This window comes from Phallusia mammillata, chromosome 4, assembly GCF_965637545.1.
Source record: "Phallusia mammillata chromosome 4, kaPhaMamm4.hap1.1, whole genome shotgun sequence".
Taxonomy (NCBI): Eukaryota; Metazoa; Chordata; class Ascidiacea; order Phlebobranchia; family Ascidiidae; genus Phallusia; species Phallusia mammillata.
Window position 1 is genome coordinate 2,567,168 of NC_137255.1, and position 17,599 is coordinate 2,584,766.

The 17,599-nt window shown below is 35.9% G+C and overlaps 1 protein-coding gene across 4 annotated transcripts in view; it reads right to left on the reverse strand.

Annotated features, from left to right (window-relative positions):
• LOC145225431 (multiple PDZ domain protein-like) overlaps positions 1 to 15,640 on the reverse strand; it is a 47,441-nt gene extending 31,801 nt beyond the window's left edge. For 3 of the 4 annotated variants that reach the window (XM_080092125.1, XM_080092124.1, XM_080092121.1), the window contains exons 1-22: positions 15,370 to 15,640; positions 14,523 to 14,646; positions 14,116 to 14,264; positions 13,269 to 13,404; positions 12,893 to 13,017; positions 12,089 to 12,342; positions 11,321 to 11,430; positions 10,235 to 10,354; positions 9,674 to 9,780; positions 9,036 to 9,149; positions 8,542 to 8,605; positions 8,388 to 8,467; positions 8,087 to 8,181; positions 7,253 to 7,506; positions 6,504 to 6,601; positions 5,140 to 5,266; positions 4,691 to 4,794; positions 3,285 to 3,446; positions 2,866 to 2,962; positions 2,341 to 2,408; positions 1,260 to 1,313; positions 760 to 880 (exon numbers count right to left, since the gene is read on the reverse strand). In XM_080092125.1, the coding sequence (XP_079948251.1) occupies positions 760 to 880; positions 1,260 to 1,313; positions 2,341 to 2,408; positions 2,866 to 2,962; positions 3,285 to 3,446; positions 4,691 to 4,794; positions 5,140 to 5,266; positions 6,504 to 6,601; positions 7,253 to 7,506; positions 8,087 to 8,181; positions 8,388 to 8,467; positions 8,542 to 8,605; positions 9,036 to 9,149; positions 9,674 to 9,780; positions 10,235 to 10,354; positions 11,321 to 11,430; positions 12,089 to 12,342; positions 12,893 to 13,017; positions 13,269 to 13,404; positions 14,116 to 14,264; positions 14,523 to 14,646; positions 15,370 to 15,552 (2,746 nt within the window). In that variant the 5' untranslated portion in view covers positions 15,553 to 15,640. The remainder of the gene's footprint in view (positions 1 to 759; positions 881 to 1,259; positions 1,314 to 2,340; positions 2,409 to 2,865; positions 2,963 to 3,284; positions 3,447 to 4,690; positions 4,795 to 5,139; positions 5,267 to 6,503; positions 6,602 to 7,252; positions 7,507 to 8,086; positions 8,182 to 8,387; positions 8,468 to 8,541; positions 8,606 to 9,035; positions 9,150 to 9,673; positions 9,781 to 10,234; positions 10,355 to 11,320; positions 11,431 to 12,088; positions 12,343 to 12,892; positions 13,018 to 13,268; positions 13,405 to 14,115; positions 14,265 to 14,522; positions 14,647 to 15,369) is intronic. The other variant, XM_080092122.1, reaches the window with a different exon arrangement.
• Positions 15,641 to 17,599: the final 1,959 nt, after the last annotated feature.

The following is a 17,599-nucleotide window of genomic DNA, read 5'->3' on the forward strand; positions in this document are numbered from 1 at the left end:
CGTGTTCTTTACGGATGCTAAAAAATCGGCATTAGCACAACATGCTACTACCCTCGGTCACACCATAAACTTCTCTGCTGCCCAGGTGTTAGCTAGAGAAACCGATTTTCACAAGCGAGGTTTCCTGGAGTCGTGGAACATACATTCTCACACCAACACGATGAACGTTAAAACGGACGTTCTAATGCCGATAACTTATCGGTCGCTTTTGCACCATTGAGCCAGGTGTTATCACACGACCATTGGTGCGCACTGCGTTATTTCTATCGCCCTTTTTTTTGTGTGTTTCGCCGCCCTTTTCGCTTTATAATAACTTGTGTTTGCAATGTATGTCATTACCCTGATGAAGGTGTTTCGTATGGGACATCGAAACGTTGGCATATTACAATAAAAAACTGCCGGAAGAGCTAAAAATTCTGTTAATATGAAATTTAATGTTTACAAAAAACAAAAAGTCTTTGAGTTTTTTGTGATACAAAATAGATACAAACAAGTTTTATTTTGAAAAACAATACTGTACAACTCGATAGAATGAAACATAAAGTCTAAGAATCAGTTTGTTGTGTTAACTTGACTAAGTTACTAAAAAGAAAAGAAAATGCTCTTCTGTGAAAAAAGAAAAAAATATTTTGACAGCAGCCCTTGTAGGAAAAACACAACTACTTCTGATTATATGCAACTTTGTAATTTTGGAATAAAAAAAAAATGAACAGTAAATGAGCCCCAAGTTTTTAGGATTAAAGAAAACTTGCCACTTACTGACAACCCTGGGTGATTGTGGTGATAAACTACGATTTTCCCAGATTGATTTGTTTTCTTGTTCAGGTGCAGGTTCCTCTGTGAGTTCTGGTGCTTGGTGGAGAAGAGGAGAGGTGTGTCCCTGGATGACAGGAGGGTTTAAAATTTTTTTAAGGATTATGTCAAGCTTGTTTTGCTTTGCTTTATCTGGTAATTTTTGTATTCTGTTTTTATCTGTTTTAAAATGACTGAAAGCGGGAGATTTTATCGCAAGTTGGTATTATAAAAAAGTAGACCACAGTTCTTAAAGTGGAGTGATCAAAGTATTTTTACTGATTTTGTAAAGGCCTTATTGTTGCTACAAATTAGATTTAAACAGCCTATTATTTGATAATACTGCCTTACACATCGCCAAAACCTGCAATAAGATGCATACAATTGCTAGTAGATCAAAATATAGGTTATGTATATGCCTGGATATTTAAAGATAATGCAATTTACAACTTTGAAAATATACTTACAATTTCATGACTCAACACAACTGGTTCAATCGGGGGCAGTTCAACATTTTCTGTCTGCAAAATTTTCATTGTTATAGTCACAGCACTTTGAGACAAAAAACATTTTCAAGCAAGATAATTTATAAACTAATAGCAGATCATTCAGAAAAGTTTTTGAATCACAGATACAACTTTTTTCATGAAAACATAAAACTTTCAAGCACTTTAAATAAGATATAGTCAGTTTTGTTAATTGTGAGTTTCAAAAATGAACAAAAAATTCGAAATAAATGCAATATTTCACATTAGCATAAACCAATCATATGATAAAAAGTACATGCTGATTGCTAAAATAATAGACGATGGGATATACAAAATAAAATGCTGGAAAAAATAAATAAACTTAATTTTGACCGACAACATGTAATAAAACATAAATTATTACCAACTGACCATGGAGTATCTGTAAACATCACAAAGTATCAGAGTAAAAAGTTAAAATGGATGAAATATCAAATTTATCACATTACTACACCTGTTTATAGGTTTAAATATTATATTAAAAATACTGCTGTTATATTTCTCTTGTTAGTGATGCTCCTCACTAGCAAGTACCATAATAATTCGAAATACATTTCTTGTCTTTAACTTTTCACTTATTGTACTAGGGACGGACCAAAACTGCAAATGTTCTGTTTGGTCGAACACCAAGCATCTCATGTTAATGCTCAGTGCATTGTAACATCACAAACATTCCCAATTCCATGCTAGTTTTGAAGCTTTCCAAGGTCCCTAACACCAGTTGTACAGACCCCCAGAAGTATGTGTTTTTCCACCATCTAACTCATTTATAAAACAGTTATTTTTTCTCTTGGATACCCTTTTGAACACTAGTTTTGTATACACGAGCATGAATAAGCAAATTTAATGCTCGGGTCAGTTTGTGCGACTTCTCAACCAAACACTGAATATAAAATATAGCGATGCTGGGTACCGAGTATTTGGGTTCTGGCTCAGCTTGGCCCACCTCTATATAGTTCAGTTGCGAACAGATTTGGGTTTAGCAGCAACAAGAAAATTATGCAATAAAAATTTCACTTACATCTGAAGAGCTGGATGAAGTTGGAGGCGACAGTTGAGGGGCTACAGGGATGATTTCTTCTTCTGGTTCTATTGAAATAAACAACAGATGGTGTAAACATCTACAATAATTTCTGTTGTAACCGTGGGTAGATTTAGACTGCTAGTTAAAGTAAGTTTACTTTTAAAAACCTGCTGTGGATATGAATATTTGCCAAACATAATTTAAAGTTACACAATTCTTTTCAATGCTTTACATTGCACCAACAAACACAGCATGAAACTCCCAGATCATGTACTTTAGTCAGTACAACCGTTTTCAAAGTTTTACATTTTGGGAGGCTGTGGGTGAACCACTGCGTCATTCAGGGTTTATAACATTTTAAAACAAAAAATGCCACATGGTAAGATGGTGAGGTATGGATTTTAATCACATCAAATTGGTCTTTGAGCAGCCAGATGAGACGAGAAATTAATAGTTTATGGCAGGTTTGTTGATTCTTTGCACCTTTTAAAACCAAAACAGAAAAATCATGACATTTATTACCTTGTTGTGAGGGGACATCTTCATCAGTGGTGGAAGGAACTCTAAACATTGGTTTCGGTTTTGCAACTCCGATTGTTACAACACCCTTGGGCACAGCCTAAAAGTAAAGGGGATATTTTTGCTTTCTACTTTTAGATTAATTTGTGAAAACTAAAGTATAAACTTTTTGTTGTGGCATTATGTACATCAGACAATTTTAGTCAAATGTTGTGGATGTAACAATTTTATTCACTTGTTTACTTTTCTATTTGAATAAGGTAGTAATGTAGGTAAACAAAAGGAGGTAAAGAAAATCTATACAAAGCAAATCAAAGCATAAATTAAAATTTTTAACACACAAACAAAATGTAGACAATCTTTCATCGTACATTTCATTGTATTGTTATTAAATAAATAAATAAAATTTTTCTTAAACAAACCTTAAGAATTGTGACAGCTTCTTCCAAATCAGCATGTTCAAGTGATGCATCGTTTACAAATATAAGTCGATCGCCTGGTTCCAATCGACCGTCGTGTTCGGCAACACCACCTTCAACCAGAGATCGAACAAGTACAGCTGTTCGATCAGAATGCATTGGATCCTGACAAAAAATAAAAACACTTTGAAAAAGAAATTGGGTTCTAGTTAAACTCCCGTATTTCATGTTTGCAGGTAAAATGTTAAATTTTTTCTGGACAAATTCTAATTTCTAAAGAACTATAGTGAGTCAAGAAGTTTCACAAGCAGTTGGCTGAAAGTCACTAACATAAGATGTCACAACAGAAACGTTTGATAGGTGGTGTAAAGAGCACAGTTGTTTAAATTAACATTGAGTATGAGGTAGGGTTAGGCACAGTGGTGGGATTCAGCTGGTTCTATGGAACTGTCTAACGAAATTTTATGAGATCAGCGAACCGGTTAGCATTACTGGTTACTGTCAATGGACTTTTTGTTACAGAACCGGCTGAGAAATGTGACTTTCGTGATAGAACCGGCTGACAGAAAAATTGATTCCCCCATTAAATGTAACAGTAGAAAAAAAAGTTTATAGGTTTGTTTTATCATTATTATAAAACCTCACCCAAACCTATATAGCCCTAACCGTCAGCATTTTCACACAAATTGATTCAAATATTCACCAATGCTCTTTACGCCACATATCAGAATTTAGCAAACTTTGTCTGATGTCAGTTTTTACCATGGAGTCGAACCGCTTAACATATGGGTTCAGGTTTGGTTCGGGTTCACTTGGTTTTGTTTTTTAGGGGTTCGGGTTCGGTTCAGGTTTTTAAAAATGTGTATGTTCGCGTTTTGTTCCAGTTTGGGCAAATTATCCGGTCCGAACCGGTTTGCGGTTTTCAAACCAGTTCAAATTTTTATTTGTTTTAATTTAATTCTACCCATCATCCACCTGGCCTTACCAAACTCCAAAAGAATTTTGTCTGTGCACTGTTATTTTTGACACGCCCTACAAATGTTATCTCGTGTATTCTTCATTGCGCTGTTTTGATGAAAATCACAAAATACAAAACAGACTGCATTTTTTACTGGTTCGGGTCCAATGCCAAACACAATATGGGGTTCAACTCCGGTTCGGGTTTTTAGAAAATCGCAATTAGCGGTTCGGGTTCAATGAAATTAACCACTCAAACCGGTTTGCAGGTTCGGGTTCAGTTCCGGTTCGACTCCCTGGTTTTTATGTTAGTAAAATTTCTTTCTGTGCTAGGGTTGAAAAAAAAAATAGAAGATTGCAGTGACTGTTTAAAAATGACTTAGTCAGTAGCAAAACAACAAATGATTTATTGTTTTGTTTACATGAACCACCATCACATTAAAACAACATACCTGAAAATCAAGAATACTGAATCCCAGACCTCGATCTCCTTTTTCAAGTTCAATTACAGTGACTTGATTTTCCCAAGCACTGTTGGGCTCCTCAATATGTTCAGCTGTAAATAAAACAAAAAATGTTTAATTGATTTAATATTTTAAGCCAGTAATTCCCAACCTTTTTTAACAATTTCTCACTTAACAATTCAAAACATTTTCATTCCTCCCTAATATACTACATAGTAGATGCTAAACCATACAATGGTCATTTAAAACTGGGGCTTTCATCAACTTCACAGGTTATATTCACAGGTCTTAAGTGTCTATTTACAAACATTGCGTATAACAGTCTCATTGACAGTTTTTTATCCATACCTTGTTATAATGACTTAGGTATTCATAAAAAAAAATCTTTAACACTATGTATACGTTTGTAAATTGAATTTTATTTATTGATAACTTACGCTGTGGAGGAATTGCCACAATTTCAGAATCTTCACTACTGATGCTCGATAAACTGGCTGGATGCCGTCGTAGTGTAGCTTCCTCGGCAACGGTAAAATCCTGCTTTGGTGGCATAACAGGCATTTGCTAGAAAAAGTATTAAAAAAATGCTTTAGATCAGCGACTATGTAGGTATCGATTCCACTGCAGGCTACATTTTTCTGTGAATGTCTGAAGCAATAATGGTGAGGAGCCACTATTACAAAGCAACAGACTTGGATATGCAGACCACACTCATATATACATCATAGTACGCCAGGCCTAGTGAAAGTCATAGTATCAAATCAGCCAGTCTCCAAGCATTCCCAGATAATCATCTTAACTGCTTAATGAACGAACTGGGGATCCCCTACAATGAAGCTTACATGTGCAGCATATGAGGCAGGCAACGGTGCTTGTGATTCGACTTACAACAGGCTCACCAATGAGCCTGTGTAGAATGCGAGTCCATGTTAGGTATCTGTCATTGGTTCTAGATTTTTCTAACATATGGCTTGGATTTTGTAGGAATGCTTGGTGGCAAACCGATTTGGTATCATGACTTCAATAGACCATGCATACTATTATTCTATGTAAGTGTGCCATGATCGCTGGTCTGCATAGACCAGGGGTCGCCAACCTTTACTACTCAAAGAGCCACTCGGGCCAGTTTTACGTAGTAAAAAAAACACTGGGAGCCACAAAGCCGTTTTAAATTTTAAAATAAAATGCAAAACGTTTTTTAGTCTTATGACATTCGACCTTTTGTTGTTAGCTAGTGTTTCATTGCATATTAGACACACTGGTATACTAATCTCGTCAGCCGAGAAAACAACTTGACGTAGCATTGCATATTCTGTTGTTGCAGATTTGTATTCCTTTGTTAACGCGTGTGTTATGTAACAATTAACAAACAGCTATTGTTACGCGCGCACACACACTGCAAACAAAAACAGTATTGTCTCATATTGCGTATTAACCTGCGCGCCGCCAGTTTGCCTCTTTCAGACTTCATGTTTGATGGTATAGAGATGGTGTTGCAGGTAACTACAACAAGCGAGTACAGTCATGCTACTGCACTTCAATTTTCATGTTCGACTTTTGTGTTCAGCATAATCGTCACATAATTTTTAATCAAATGTACAACATTTGGTAAATTCAAAAACTGAGCCGCATCAGAGGGATCAAAGAGCCGCATGCGGTTCCGGAGCCGCAGGTTGGCGACCCCTGGCATAGACGCTTCAGGGCTGATATCAGTTATGAATTCATGTTCATCTTTACTGAAACTTGGATATATTTCAGTGTACAGGTAATAATGTTAGTTTGATTGAGTGTCATCATGTACCTTTCTGATTTGAGCCATTGAGTCGAGTGATGAACTTGAATCTGATGATGTACTTGGAGGATGTTCATCTATCTTCTCATGAGGAGGAATGAATCTTGCTGCAAAAGAATACGTACTGAGTCATTTATGCCTGGAAAAGTTTTTCTGTCAAATCATTGTTCCACATTTCAGTGCACCATATAGGGAAAAACTATAGGGGTAGGTCTGTCAGCATGGTATGTTTATGTGTATAACTGTTCTCGGACAATACACGCACCATTTATGCATATTTCATCCTAATAAAACTGAAAATCTACCATAAAGCACCAGAACAGTATTAAAACTGGTTTGTAGAGTAAAAATGAACATTCTAATATGCATTCACAGTGCCAAACAATTTGCTATAACGATCTTTGTTATTATTTACAAAAAACACACTATTTTTTAAAATTTTTGTTATTGGGAATAAGACATAAAAGACACTTGCAACAGCAAAATATATCTGTTCTTCATCAATTGCTAACTGGTTTAGCCTTGAAACAAGCATTTCCCAACATGTGATACATAATATGAAAGGATTTAAATGGTAACAGAATAGGGAATGATACTCAGAATTAATCAACACCTTTAAAGTCGTGTGTAGAGTCATTCAAATATAATGTGTTTATTGAAGTTTGCAATTGGCTTTTTAAATATAGTAGACATAAACATCAAGAATCTGCCATAACATGAGCATGTCAAGGAAACAAACACTTTACAATGATTCCTACCCATAGGTTCAACTGGCATCTCAAGAAAGTCTCCGTCCTTTTCTTCAAACACAACAGAATCTCGGGCAGTGTTGCGGAAACCGGCATCACGAGGTCGTGCACAGACCATTCGAACATGTAGGGGTAATTCCTTTAATATCACTACCACCTCAACATGACTTAAACCAAGCAACTGATGCCCATTTACTTCAAGTAGCTCGTCCCCCGCACGTAAGTTACCATTTCGACCCACTGGTCCCTCCGGTAAAATTGACCTGTTAAAACCAATGGTTAAATTGGAGCAGATTTAAAGCATTAAGCCAATAAATGATAAGCTGCAGACAGTGCACACTGTTGCGACCTATAAGGTCTCATTAGTGCAGCTGGTGACAAGACATGGGCCATATTGTCTAGTGTAGCCATCAGTTTGTTGGGAGTAACAGGCTGAAAAGCCGTGCCTTACCTAATCTGTTTGAAGCCACAACTGGGCTTAAACCACAGAGGAAACTGGCTCACAATGGCCAAGTAACTGCTTGTAAACCAAAGTAATGTCATCTCAGTGTCACAGTATCAATGTAAAAGCATCGAACCAATAAATGATATGCTTCATATATTTTTTTTTAGGTGAACAAACATGTGATTTGATTAACTAATAAAATAGTTTTTTTTAAAAAAAAAGGTAACAAAAAGTATTTTATGTTTTATAATGACAAATATACCCAACTTTCAGTACAAAACATGTAGAAAAGGATGCATATCTACAGGAAATTTTAAATTTTGTTTTGCAGTAACTTTTTTGTAAAAGGGTTGCTGCAATGTTTTTACACCAAGACTGATATGTGATTGCATTAATACCTAATGTAATGATGAGGTCTTTCATTGTAATCAATTGTTCCTTCAAGACTAATTCCTAGTCCACTGGTATGGCTGTATTTCTTTAGTTGAGCAACCTAAAATAAAAAATTTATATTACTATTTTATTTAAATTTTACAAGACAATAACTTTATTATCACGCATTTTCTGAATCACATATTTCACTAATTAACAATAAATCAGCAACTTTACTAAAAATGTTCAAATTGTGTACATTCTCACTGTGACATTTTCATGCGGTTTTGTGTTGTAAATATTTAAGTTAAAATATTGCAAACTTACAGCAATATCGTACTGCGATCCCATAATCATTCTCCATTTCTGTTTGATTCTCTCCTCTACATCCATGGGCAGTTCCCCCACTGCAAGACACCACAAATTTTGTAATTACTCAGCGCTGGTGTTTATCAACTTATATAAAATGGCACAAACTTACTGAAGTCGGCTTCTGGGTCATGCGGCTTAGGCAAAGTGTCTGCGTTCATTTGCATTTCATCTTTCTATATTCACAAAACAGATGTATGAAAATTAAATAACAAACAAGGAACACCCTACAACAACTGTATAAGATTTTGGTACATTAGGGATATTTCTGACCTAAAGGACTGGTAAAACTCAAAAACAATATTTCGGGGGTAAGGGGTGAATCCAACTAAATGTTACAAATCATTTAAATACTTAACAATGCATCAACCAACACGCCATGAAACTCCTGGATCATGTACTATAGTACGTAGAACTGTTACAAAAATGTTTTTGGGGGCCTGTGAGTGAACCGTTGGGTCATTCAGGGTGAAACTTTGGGAGGTTTGGATAACTAACAAAGATGTTTGTATATTTGAATCAGTTTGAAGCACTATTTCTTGACCAAACGGTTTGGACAAACCAGCGTCAGACAAAACAATGGAAAAAAACATTATATGTTATCACCTGTGGTTTTTGAATTCTTGCCATAGTGAGTTTCACAACAGCTCCTGTAGATTTGAGGGCATCCACAGCCTCCTTACTTGAAACGTCTTCCCCATCCAATCTCTTTCCATCAACCTAAAAAAATAACATACAATATTTAATGATAAACATAAATTCAATACTGGGATCAGCCAGAAGCATCTATGCAGACCAGCAATCATGGCATCCTTGTATATGTATCATGGTATGCCAGGCCAATTGAAGGCGTTATACAGCCGTTCACCAAGTATTCTCATATGGCAAGGCACAGTCTATAAAAATTTAGCCTGCATTAGATTGAACCCACTTTTCAGGACTCGTGCTCTACCAACTGAGCTACACAGGCTCAGGGGTGAACCTGCCGAAAGTTGAATCACAAGCATGTCAGCTTTATAGTAGGAGATTGCCAGATTGACCAGTAATCAGTTAAGATGAACATAAATTCATAACTGGGATCAGCCCTGAAGCGTCTATGCAGACCAGCGATCACGGCACACTCATATATAAATCACAGTACGCCAGGCCCATTAACAGCATTATACTGAATCAGCCAGTCACTAAGCATTCCCATATGACAAAGCACAGATTTTTAAACACTGCCAAAAATTGTTTCTACTCACTGCAATGATTTGGTCTCCAGGTTTAATTCTTCCATCAATATCAGCAGCTGATCCAGGTGTTACATTGTTTACATAAATCACAGTGGCCCCATCATTATCTTTGTTCTCTGCATACAAAATCAAAAAATAAATGTACATGCCAAACTCTAAATTAACCAAAATGGTAAAAAACAGAAATACAGTAAAAACTTGGTTAAACAAGATTCGGTTAAACCGATCTTCGCCTAATTCCTAAAAAATCTCGAGGTACAAACAATTTGTAATAAGGGAAGGCTTGAACTAATCGACATCGGTTAACCTAGTAGATCTTGGCCTAATTCGGACAAAACTCGAGGTACAAACGATTTGTAATAAGGGAAGGCTTGAAGTAATCGACATCGGTGGACAAAATTTTTTGGCCAAATGGGTCGGGATTAACCAAAGTTTATTGTATATCTATGTTGTCATGATAAACTAAAGGCAAAAATATTTAGTACAAAATTCCAAACCAGCTAAACAGTAAAACAGAAATTCGAATTTGTTTATGTGAGCAGCACATATTTAGGAAGACCTACTACATACCTGGTAAAAATCCTCCAATTGTTATTCCAAGACCTTTTTCATCTTTTACAATTTGAGCCTCATAGATATTAGCACCAGGTGGAACATTTAATTCCCGTTCAACGGCATCATCGCTGCTACCTAATAGATAATAAAGGTTAACTGTCAAAAACAAAAGAAAGCATAGTATGTATATTTGTTCCACCAATTGCCTTCTCGAACAAGAGCTTGATTTTGTTCACTCTTATTAAAGCAAAAAGTCCACAAAGCATGACTTAACAAAATAATGCGCAGTTCAGTCAAATGATCTGATTTGTCATATGAAATTTGTCCGATAACTGTTAAAATACTGATGTTCAAAAATATTGAAAGTCCCATTGATATTGAATCTACTTTTTCTCATTGCAGCTACATAATCATATCAAAGAAATTTAGTACTGTCCAAACAACATTGCATTACAGCCGAGCAAAATAAAAAATTTAGTAATAGATCAAAACCATCCACAGCATGGATTAAACTGACGATCACTGTTTGCCTTTTGAAATATAATACAGTAAAACCAATGGACGATGAAATCCTTGGTAAAACAGAATCAGTCAGTTTAAATAAAGGAATATATATTTAGTAGTGATGGGACGATACCAGGTTTTGAAGCGAGTACCAAAACCGAGTATGACTACGAGTACCACATGTATATACCTTTGATACCGAGTACGATTACCGAGTACTTAAGTGTAGTATTGTGCTTAGTTGTATGTCACTGGCTAATTTATCTGCCATGGTCAGGGTACAGGCGTGCACACACACATGCCGAAAAATGTAATCTCCCTGCGATAGCGAAAAAGATGTACGTAAACTGGTGGAACTTTTTCCAATTTTGTGCTGTCTGAAGCAAATATTGGCATAAAGTTGCCTGTATTCTTAGGGTGTAAATCGGCCTTCGATACTCGCATATTGGTATCGAAAACTGAGAAAAAATATTTCGATACCGAGTACAAGTATCGATACCACTGAAATCGTTCGATACCATCGATACCGAGTACCGGGTACTCGTCCCATCACTAATATTCATCATCAGTTCCTGGATTACAGCTGAGGAAACTTACTTTCAGATTCAAACTCATCGGATGAGACAGATTCTTCATCAAGATGGGGATGTTCATTGTGAGATCCAACAGATGCCTCTTCATCCATCGCTCCTCGTGCCACCACCAGTCTGCATATAATTTGCATGTTTAGTTCAAAAGCATCGAAATACCTCGTTTTTGTACTTGATTTCTAGAGTCATCTAAATTGGTGATTCTCAACCAAAAATGCTAAGAGACATTTTTTGCAGAGCATATACAACAATACGCTATAAGTAACAATACAAAAGTACAAGATAAGAAAGTCTTAGACAGATCGGTCTGTGGCCCAAATGTCTATTTAATAGCGATTTATGGCTCACCACGTGCTGAAATTTGGGCACAAACAAAAAAAATAACCCCAAAACAGGCAAATTTTTCTAGCAATTTATTTTTAATGAGATACACTCCTAAAATTTGGCTACAAGATTCAGAATTCTTTACGTATTTATATTTTTCAAAACAAAGCGCATAATATCTACAGTATAACAAAACAGTAGAATCTGTTCAAATGGCTCTGTGGCCCATTGAAAATGTCTTGGTGGCCTAGTACTGGGCCATGGCTGACAGTTTGGGAACCACTGGTGTACGGCATCACTATTCTTGGTTTGTAACCATTAAACATTTAATATCATAACATGCTATCATGAAAGCAAATTTTATTTAAGCATTTTAGTAAGAGACTGACTTCTCAAAGCTAAGCCATTAATCTAAAATGATATGTGCCGAAAACAAACATTTTTTTCTCACCTTACAAACATTCCACATTGTCGTAGAACTTGAGCAGCCTGTTCCGACCCCATGTGAGTAACGTCAGTGTCTCCGATACGTAAAATATGATCACCGGATTGCAGACGTCCATCTGAGTCAGCCACACCACCTGGTACAATCGTCTTTACTATAACTCCACCAGTTGCACGACCTCCAACGATTCCGAAACCAAGACCGCGACCATCATTGTGAAGCTCGATGGTTTCTACATCTGACCACTTGGTGTCCTGCTGCTAAAGAGTTTTTATATTTTTTAAGGGTAATAAATGTAACATTGTGTTTAAATGTATTGTTTTAATACTCATGTTAAAAAGTTCATTAGGAAGTAGAAAATCAAAGGTTTGTGAAGCTAAATGTTCTTTTTTGTTTAACTTCTATCTCATCTTTATATAAAATCTAGCAGCACCTTTTAGTCATACATCAGCACTGTTGACAGCATTAAGTTTGCCGGTCACCAAGCATTCCCATATGGCTAACTCTAAAAAAATCTAGCCTGCGGTGAAATTCGAACCCACAACAGGAGTCTTTCCGGGACTCGCCAACTAAGCCCACAACAGGAGTCTTTCCGGGTCTACCAACTAAGCTACGCAGGCCCAGTATCGAACCCACTGAAAGTCAAATCACAAGCACCGTTGCCTGCCTCGTATGCTGCACATGTCAGCTTTGTAGTAGGTGATCGCAAGTATAAATGTATCCGTTTTGGCTTATTTTAGTGTTTCTACAGTTTCTTTGAAAACAAACTCACAAACACACTGCAAAACTACAATTAATTTTTTTACTTACCAATACAGAGGCTTGAGATAGGGAACTGAGCATTGAGGACGACCTTGAAATTTGTGACCCCTCCCTTGAAACATGGTCTGATGCATGGGGAATCCCCCCTCGTGCTATAATCAGCTTTACTAAACCTGGTAACCAAAGAGCAAGAAACAATTTGAAATGTGGCATAGTTAGGGATATATACCATTTAATGTAACTTCACCTGCAAACAGAAAGTAAAACAAAGGCATTTTTAAAATTTAAAAGCATAACAACACATATAAAACTTTTCACTAACACAAATTTATAAACCAAACTTCATTAAAAATTTGTAAACACAACAAAATGAAATTGTACACCTCCTTTAGGAAACGGAAACATTTTTTGCACCCAATTTTACCTTGTACTTGTTGCAAAACTTTGACTGCATCTTGATGGGATATGGTTGGCACAAGTGCTTGGTCGTTTATCACCAATATCTGGTCACTTTCCTTCAAACGTCCGTCTCTATCAGCCACGCCACCAGGTTTTATGTCCTATTAAAATATACATGGTCATTAAAATTACAACACACTGAAAAACACAGCCATCCTAATAAAATAATATGTCACAGATATAATTCATTGCCTAAACTTACACAGAAGTACAAGCAACAGTTAGTGCTACAGATTAGGGCAAAAATTTATATCGTTGTCCTGAAATCATAGCATTTCATGCTGTAAGTCACAGTTAAATCTGTATAAGCTGTGACTGTGAATGGAATTAATATAATAGTTATCTAATTGTACTCTGTACCCAAATGTGTGTTCAACTACAAGTTTTTTAAAGATTGTTTGGTTTTTGGTTAAGGTCTACTCCTAAAACAGGCATCTCTGCACTTAAAAGAAAACCAGCGGCAATAAAAGAATCGGGACGGTAGGGGGCAAGACAGGGGTCAGCAACCTTTTAGGCAACCCCTGTCAACTTACTTGTTATTTCAATGTGTTAATGACCTTGCGTGCCAATGTGTTTCTAAATAGTGGTTCGTGCCAGCAGATATCAATAGCAAGGAGAAAGCAGAGTGTTTTGTGCATGTAAGGCTGAATTTTAAGATAATGGCATGAAAAAAAAACTGAAAACAAGCAGTTACTTCATCATAAACACACAAATCAGTTGGCCTCGTGTGCCAGGGGTTGCTGACCCCTGGGGTAAGAAGTAGAGTAAAAATTTGGTCTCATTTAAACAGACAACCTAAATTTTTTTTTTACCTGAACAAATATTCCCAAGTCCCCGCGATGTTCAGATCGCAATCCGACTACACTGAACCCCAGACCTTCTGATGGAAACTTGAATATTTCAATCATTTCAGTTTCTCTACCTTGAGCAGCATTTTCGATGAACTCATCCAGGTCAAAATCTATGACAATGTTGGTAATTTTAGTCACTGAACAAAATATTGTAACAGACTCTGTTTCACATCCTGATAAACATTGTACCAGAAGAACATTAATAAATGTTGCTCGAATTACTGGTTTAAGAGTTAATAATGTCATGAAAAGATGTTCTATTGTTTAAACTGAAATACTGAAAAGAACTCTTATAAATTTATTTCGTTCAGATTAAAAAGAATTAAAAAAATTGTTGCAAAATGAAAAATTGTTGCAAAATTATTTACCAGAAGAAGGCAATCTTGAGTTTGCAAGTGAATCATCTGTTTCCACTTCTTCCCCGTCCACAATCAGTGAACCAGAACCTGGTGAAAACTCTACTTTGTTGATGTCAAAGTCATCTTTCTTTACCTAAAAGTAAATAATTAAAAGTTAAGAAACTCTTATAGCAAGAGTTCTGAACACCAGAAATACAAAAAAAGTGTCAAAACATCTTAACTTTCTATACCTGTTCATTAACAGGTAAAGTAGACAAGGAGTAGCGAAATTTGTTAAAAGCTAAACAGATGCAAATGCAGAACCAACACATACTTCGTTCAATGGTTTGTGCAATATGTTACAGCAGGGGTGCACAACCTGCGTCCATACGACCACATGAGCCTGCAAAGACCAGTTTACTGGCGAATGCGACGTAAATAAAACATTTTTTGCTAAATATCTTGATTTTCAAACTGCTCCAAACAGATTTAACAGGGCTAGAAAGAGTATTATCAGCCTAGTAGTCACATACGTCAGACTTTTTGTATGCTTATTGCATGCAAACAATGTGAAAAAACAGGTACCACAAGCTTCACAATATGGAATATGACATCATAAACAATTAAAACTGATCACGAGACTGTTTAGCTCAATCTGTACATCAGGTTGGAAACTAATCTTAGCTCATTTGATGCCATTAGATGGAATACATATATGACATAAACCTATTTCTTTAAATCAGTAATTTTAAAGTAAAAATAGGCGGGCAATTGGCTGCCGTTGGTGAAATAAGGATCTGTGATGCTGCCGTCATAGCAAAAAGATTGCATACCCCTGTGTTAGAGTAACCAAAAACCTGTAACATTTTTAACAAACCTCTTCTTTAAGCTGATGAATTGAAGCTTGTAATTTGACCATTTGTTGGAAAACTGGGCTTTCCATTAAAGACCTCATGGCATGAAGTTCTGCATCGTGTGAAGTATCTCCCTTTCGTTGCAGCTCTGCCTGTACACGCTGTAATATTGCAGCCGCTTTTGTCAGATCTTCCTGTGACGGCATGACGAATACCTTCTAAAAACTTCTTTGTCGCCTTATTAGTTTGTTGTTGTTTTTTTCAGATAAAAATTTAGTTCTTAAAACTGTGCCTGTAAACAAAATATTTCCTGGTTTATGAGCACAATAAAAAAACTACAAGCCAATAAGTTAGGGTTGCCATATTTTATGAAACACAATCCCTGACAAAATTTATCTCGGTTGCATGAACCCAGTTTTTCTCAAACTTTAAGTCTAAATGTGTTGACGTAAGTCTGAGTGTGTATTTCAGAAAAACGAAAGTTGATTGCAGGATTTTAGCTAGTTATACAAAATTGCCATCACAGACAAATCTGACATCACAGATCAAACAGTAACAGGTACGTTAACCTGCGCGCCGCCAGTTTACCTCTTATCGTTTCATGGTATAGACGCGGTTGTAGCTATCTACTAGAAACTTTCTCTGGTGGTACATTAATTTTGTAATATATACAAATATTTTTTCTTGAATTCCGGACTTTTAGGTACATTTTACCATTTCTCCCTGACGCAGATTTAAACACTAAATTCCCGGACATGTCAGGGAAAATCCGGACTAATGGCAACCCTACAATAAGTAGGCTGCAGACAGTGCACACTGTGTTTACCTTTTCAAAATTAGCAACAATATTGGGTAAACCGATAGTTCTACGAGCTAAGAATTATGTTAAATTTAAGCATAGTAACAATACAGTTTTCACAACAAAACCAACACATATTCTGCAGTTGGCATGTTTATGCATATAAAACAAAACTTATTACTTCAAAAGAAATGTTGTTTTTATAACCAATTAACATCTGTTTTGCTAAATATGTCCCGGTAATCTAAATTACTTGTAAAGCCCAAGGGAGTTACCGAAAAACAAACAGCAAATATAATTTCCTAATCCAGACCGAATAAAGCAAAACCAAAAACTGTGAGAATAAAACGTTTTGTAAATTTTGCTTTGTTTTCAATTATTCCAATTAAAATACACCTAATCATAACAATAAACGTTATTTTAAAAGTAATAATTGTTAAAAAATTACGTTTTAAAAAAAAGAAATTGTAGTGACCCGGATAGTTTGAAGAAAAAGAATTTGTGGTATGCGGCCACTTGTTACGCTTGACTGCCACTGTGACTGACAGTTTCATTGCTTGCTCTATGACAGACAATAATGTGTTGCAATTTTAATAATTTCCAGAACGCCTCCCCTATTTATTTCGTTGTCATCTGCTACAAATATTTATCTTTGCTTACTAATTTAATGTATCCAATAATAGCTCACAAATAGTTTGCCTAAAACACCTTGTCGTCAAACAATTCGTTGAAACGGTTTTTGAGTGCAGTATATTCGGATATGTCGATATGTGATGATGACGCATTTGTGTGTTTTAATTAGTCATTACCCTATGAGTTTTATTTGTTTCCGACAGTGAAGTGTGTACGCCAACACTTGAATCTTAATGAATGTTTAAATAGTGACGATGGGAGGCGAAATCGACTACCGTATATAACCCTTATGAGAAAATATTCCATCATAAGAGATCAGTAGCAATATAGCCTAGTTCTTAAGGTCTTAAGGTTACGTGAAGTTCCCGGAGAAAAATTATGTTGTTGATTCTTAGACTAGAGCAATAAACTTTGATTCTTAGTTTTGGACAACAATACACTTTCCGATGAAGCTGCAACGTTTTCTTTCAACATTGTTTTTTATCATATTGCACAAGTGGTCAGCATTATTATTTTAATAGCTTTTATAGGAAATAGAATACTTCAAAAGATTTGATGCCGCCTGATTAATAAATAGTTTTGTGCAATAAAGTAACCACAAAATGAAAAGTGACTCCAGTTTTAATAAAACACAGAATAAACAAACTTAAAACGTCATTTACTGCGATCAATCACAAAGATCAAACAACGAACATTTAATATTATAAAGTTCACTATGAATAAAAACTCCGACGAACCCTACAGTTGATTGAAGGCTTATCGCTCTTTCAGACTTTTCATCAGTCCGTGGCAACAGCAAACAATCAATCCGGGTCCATGAA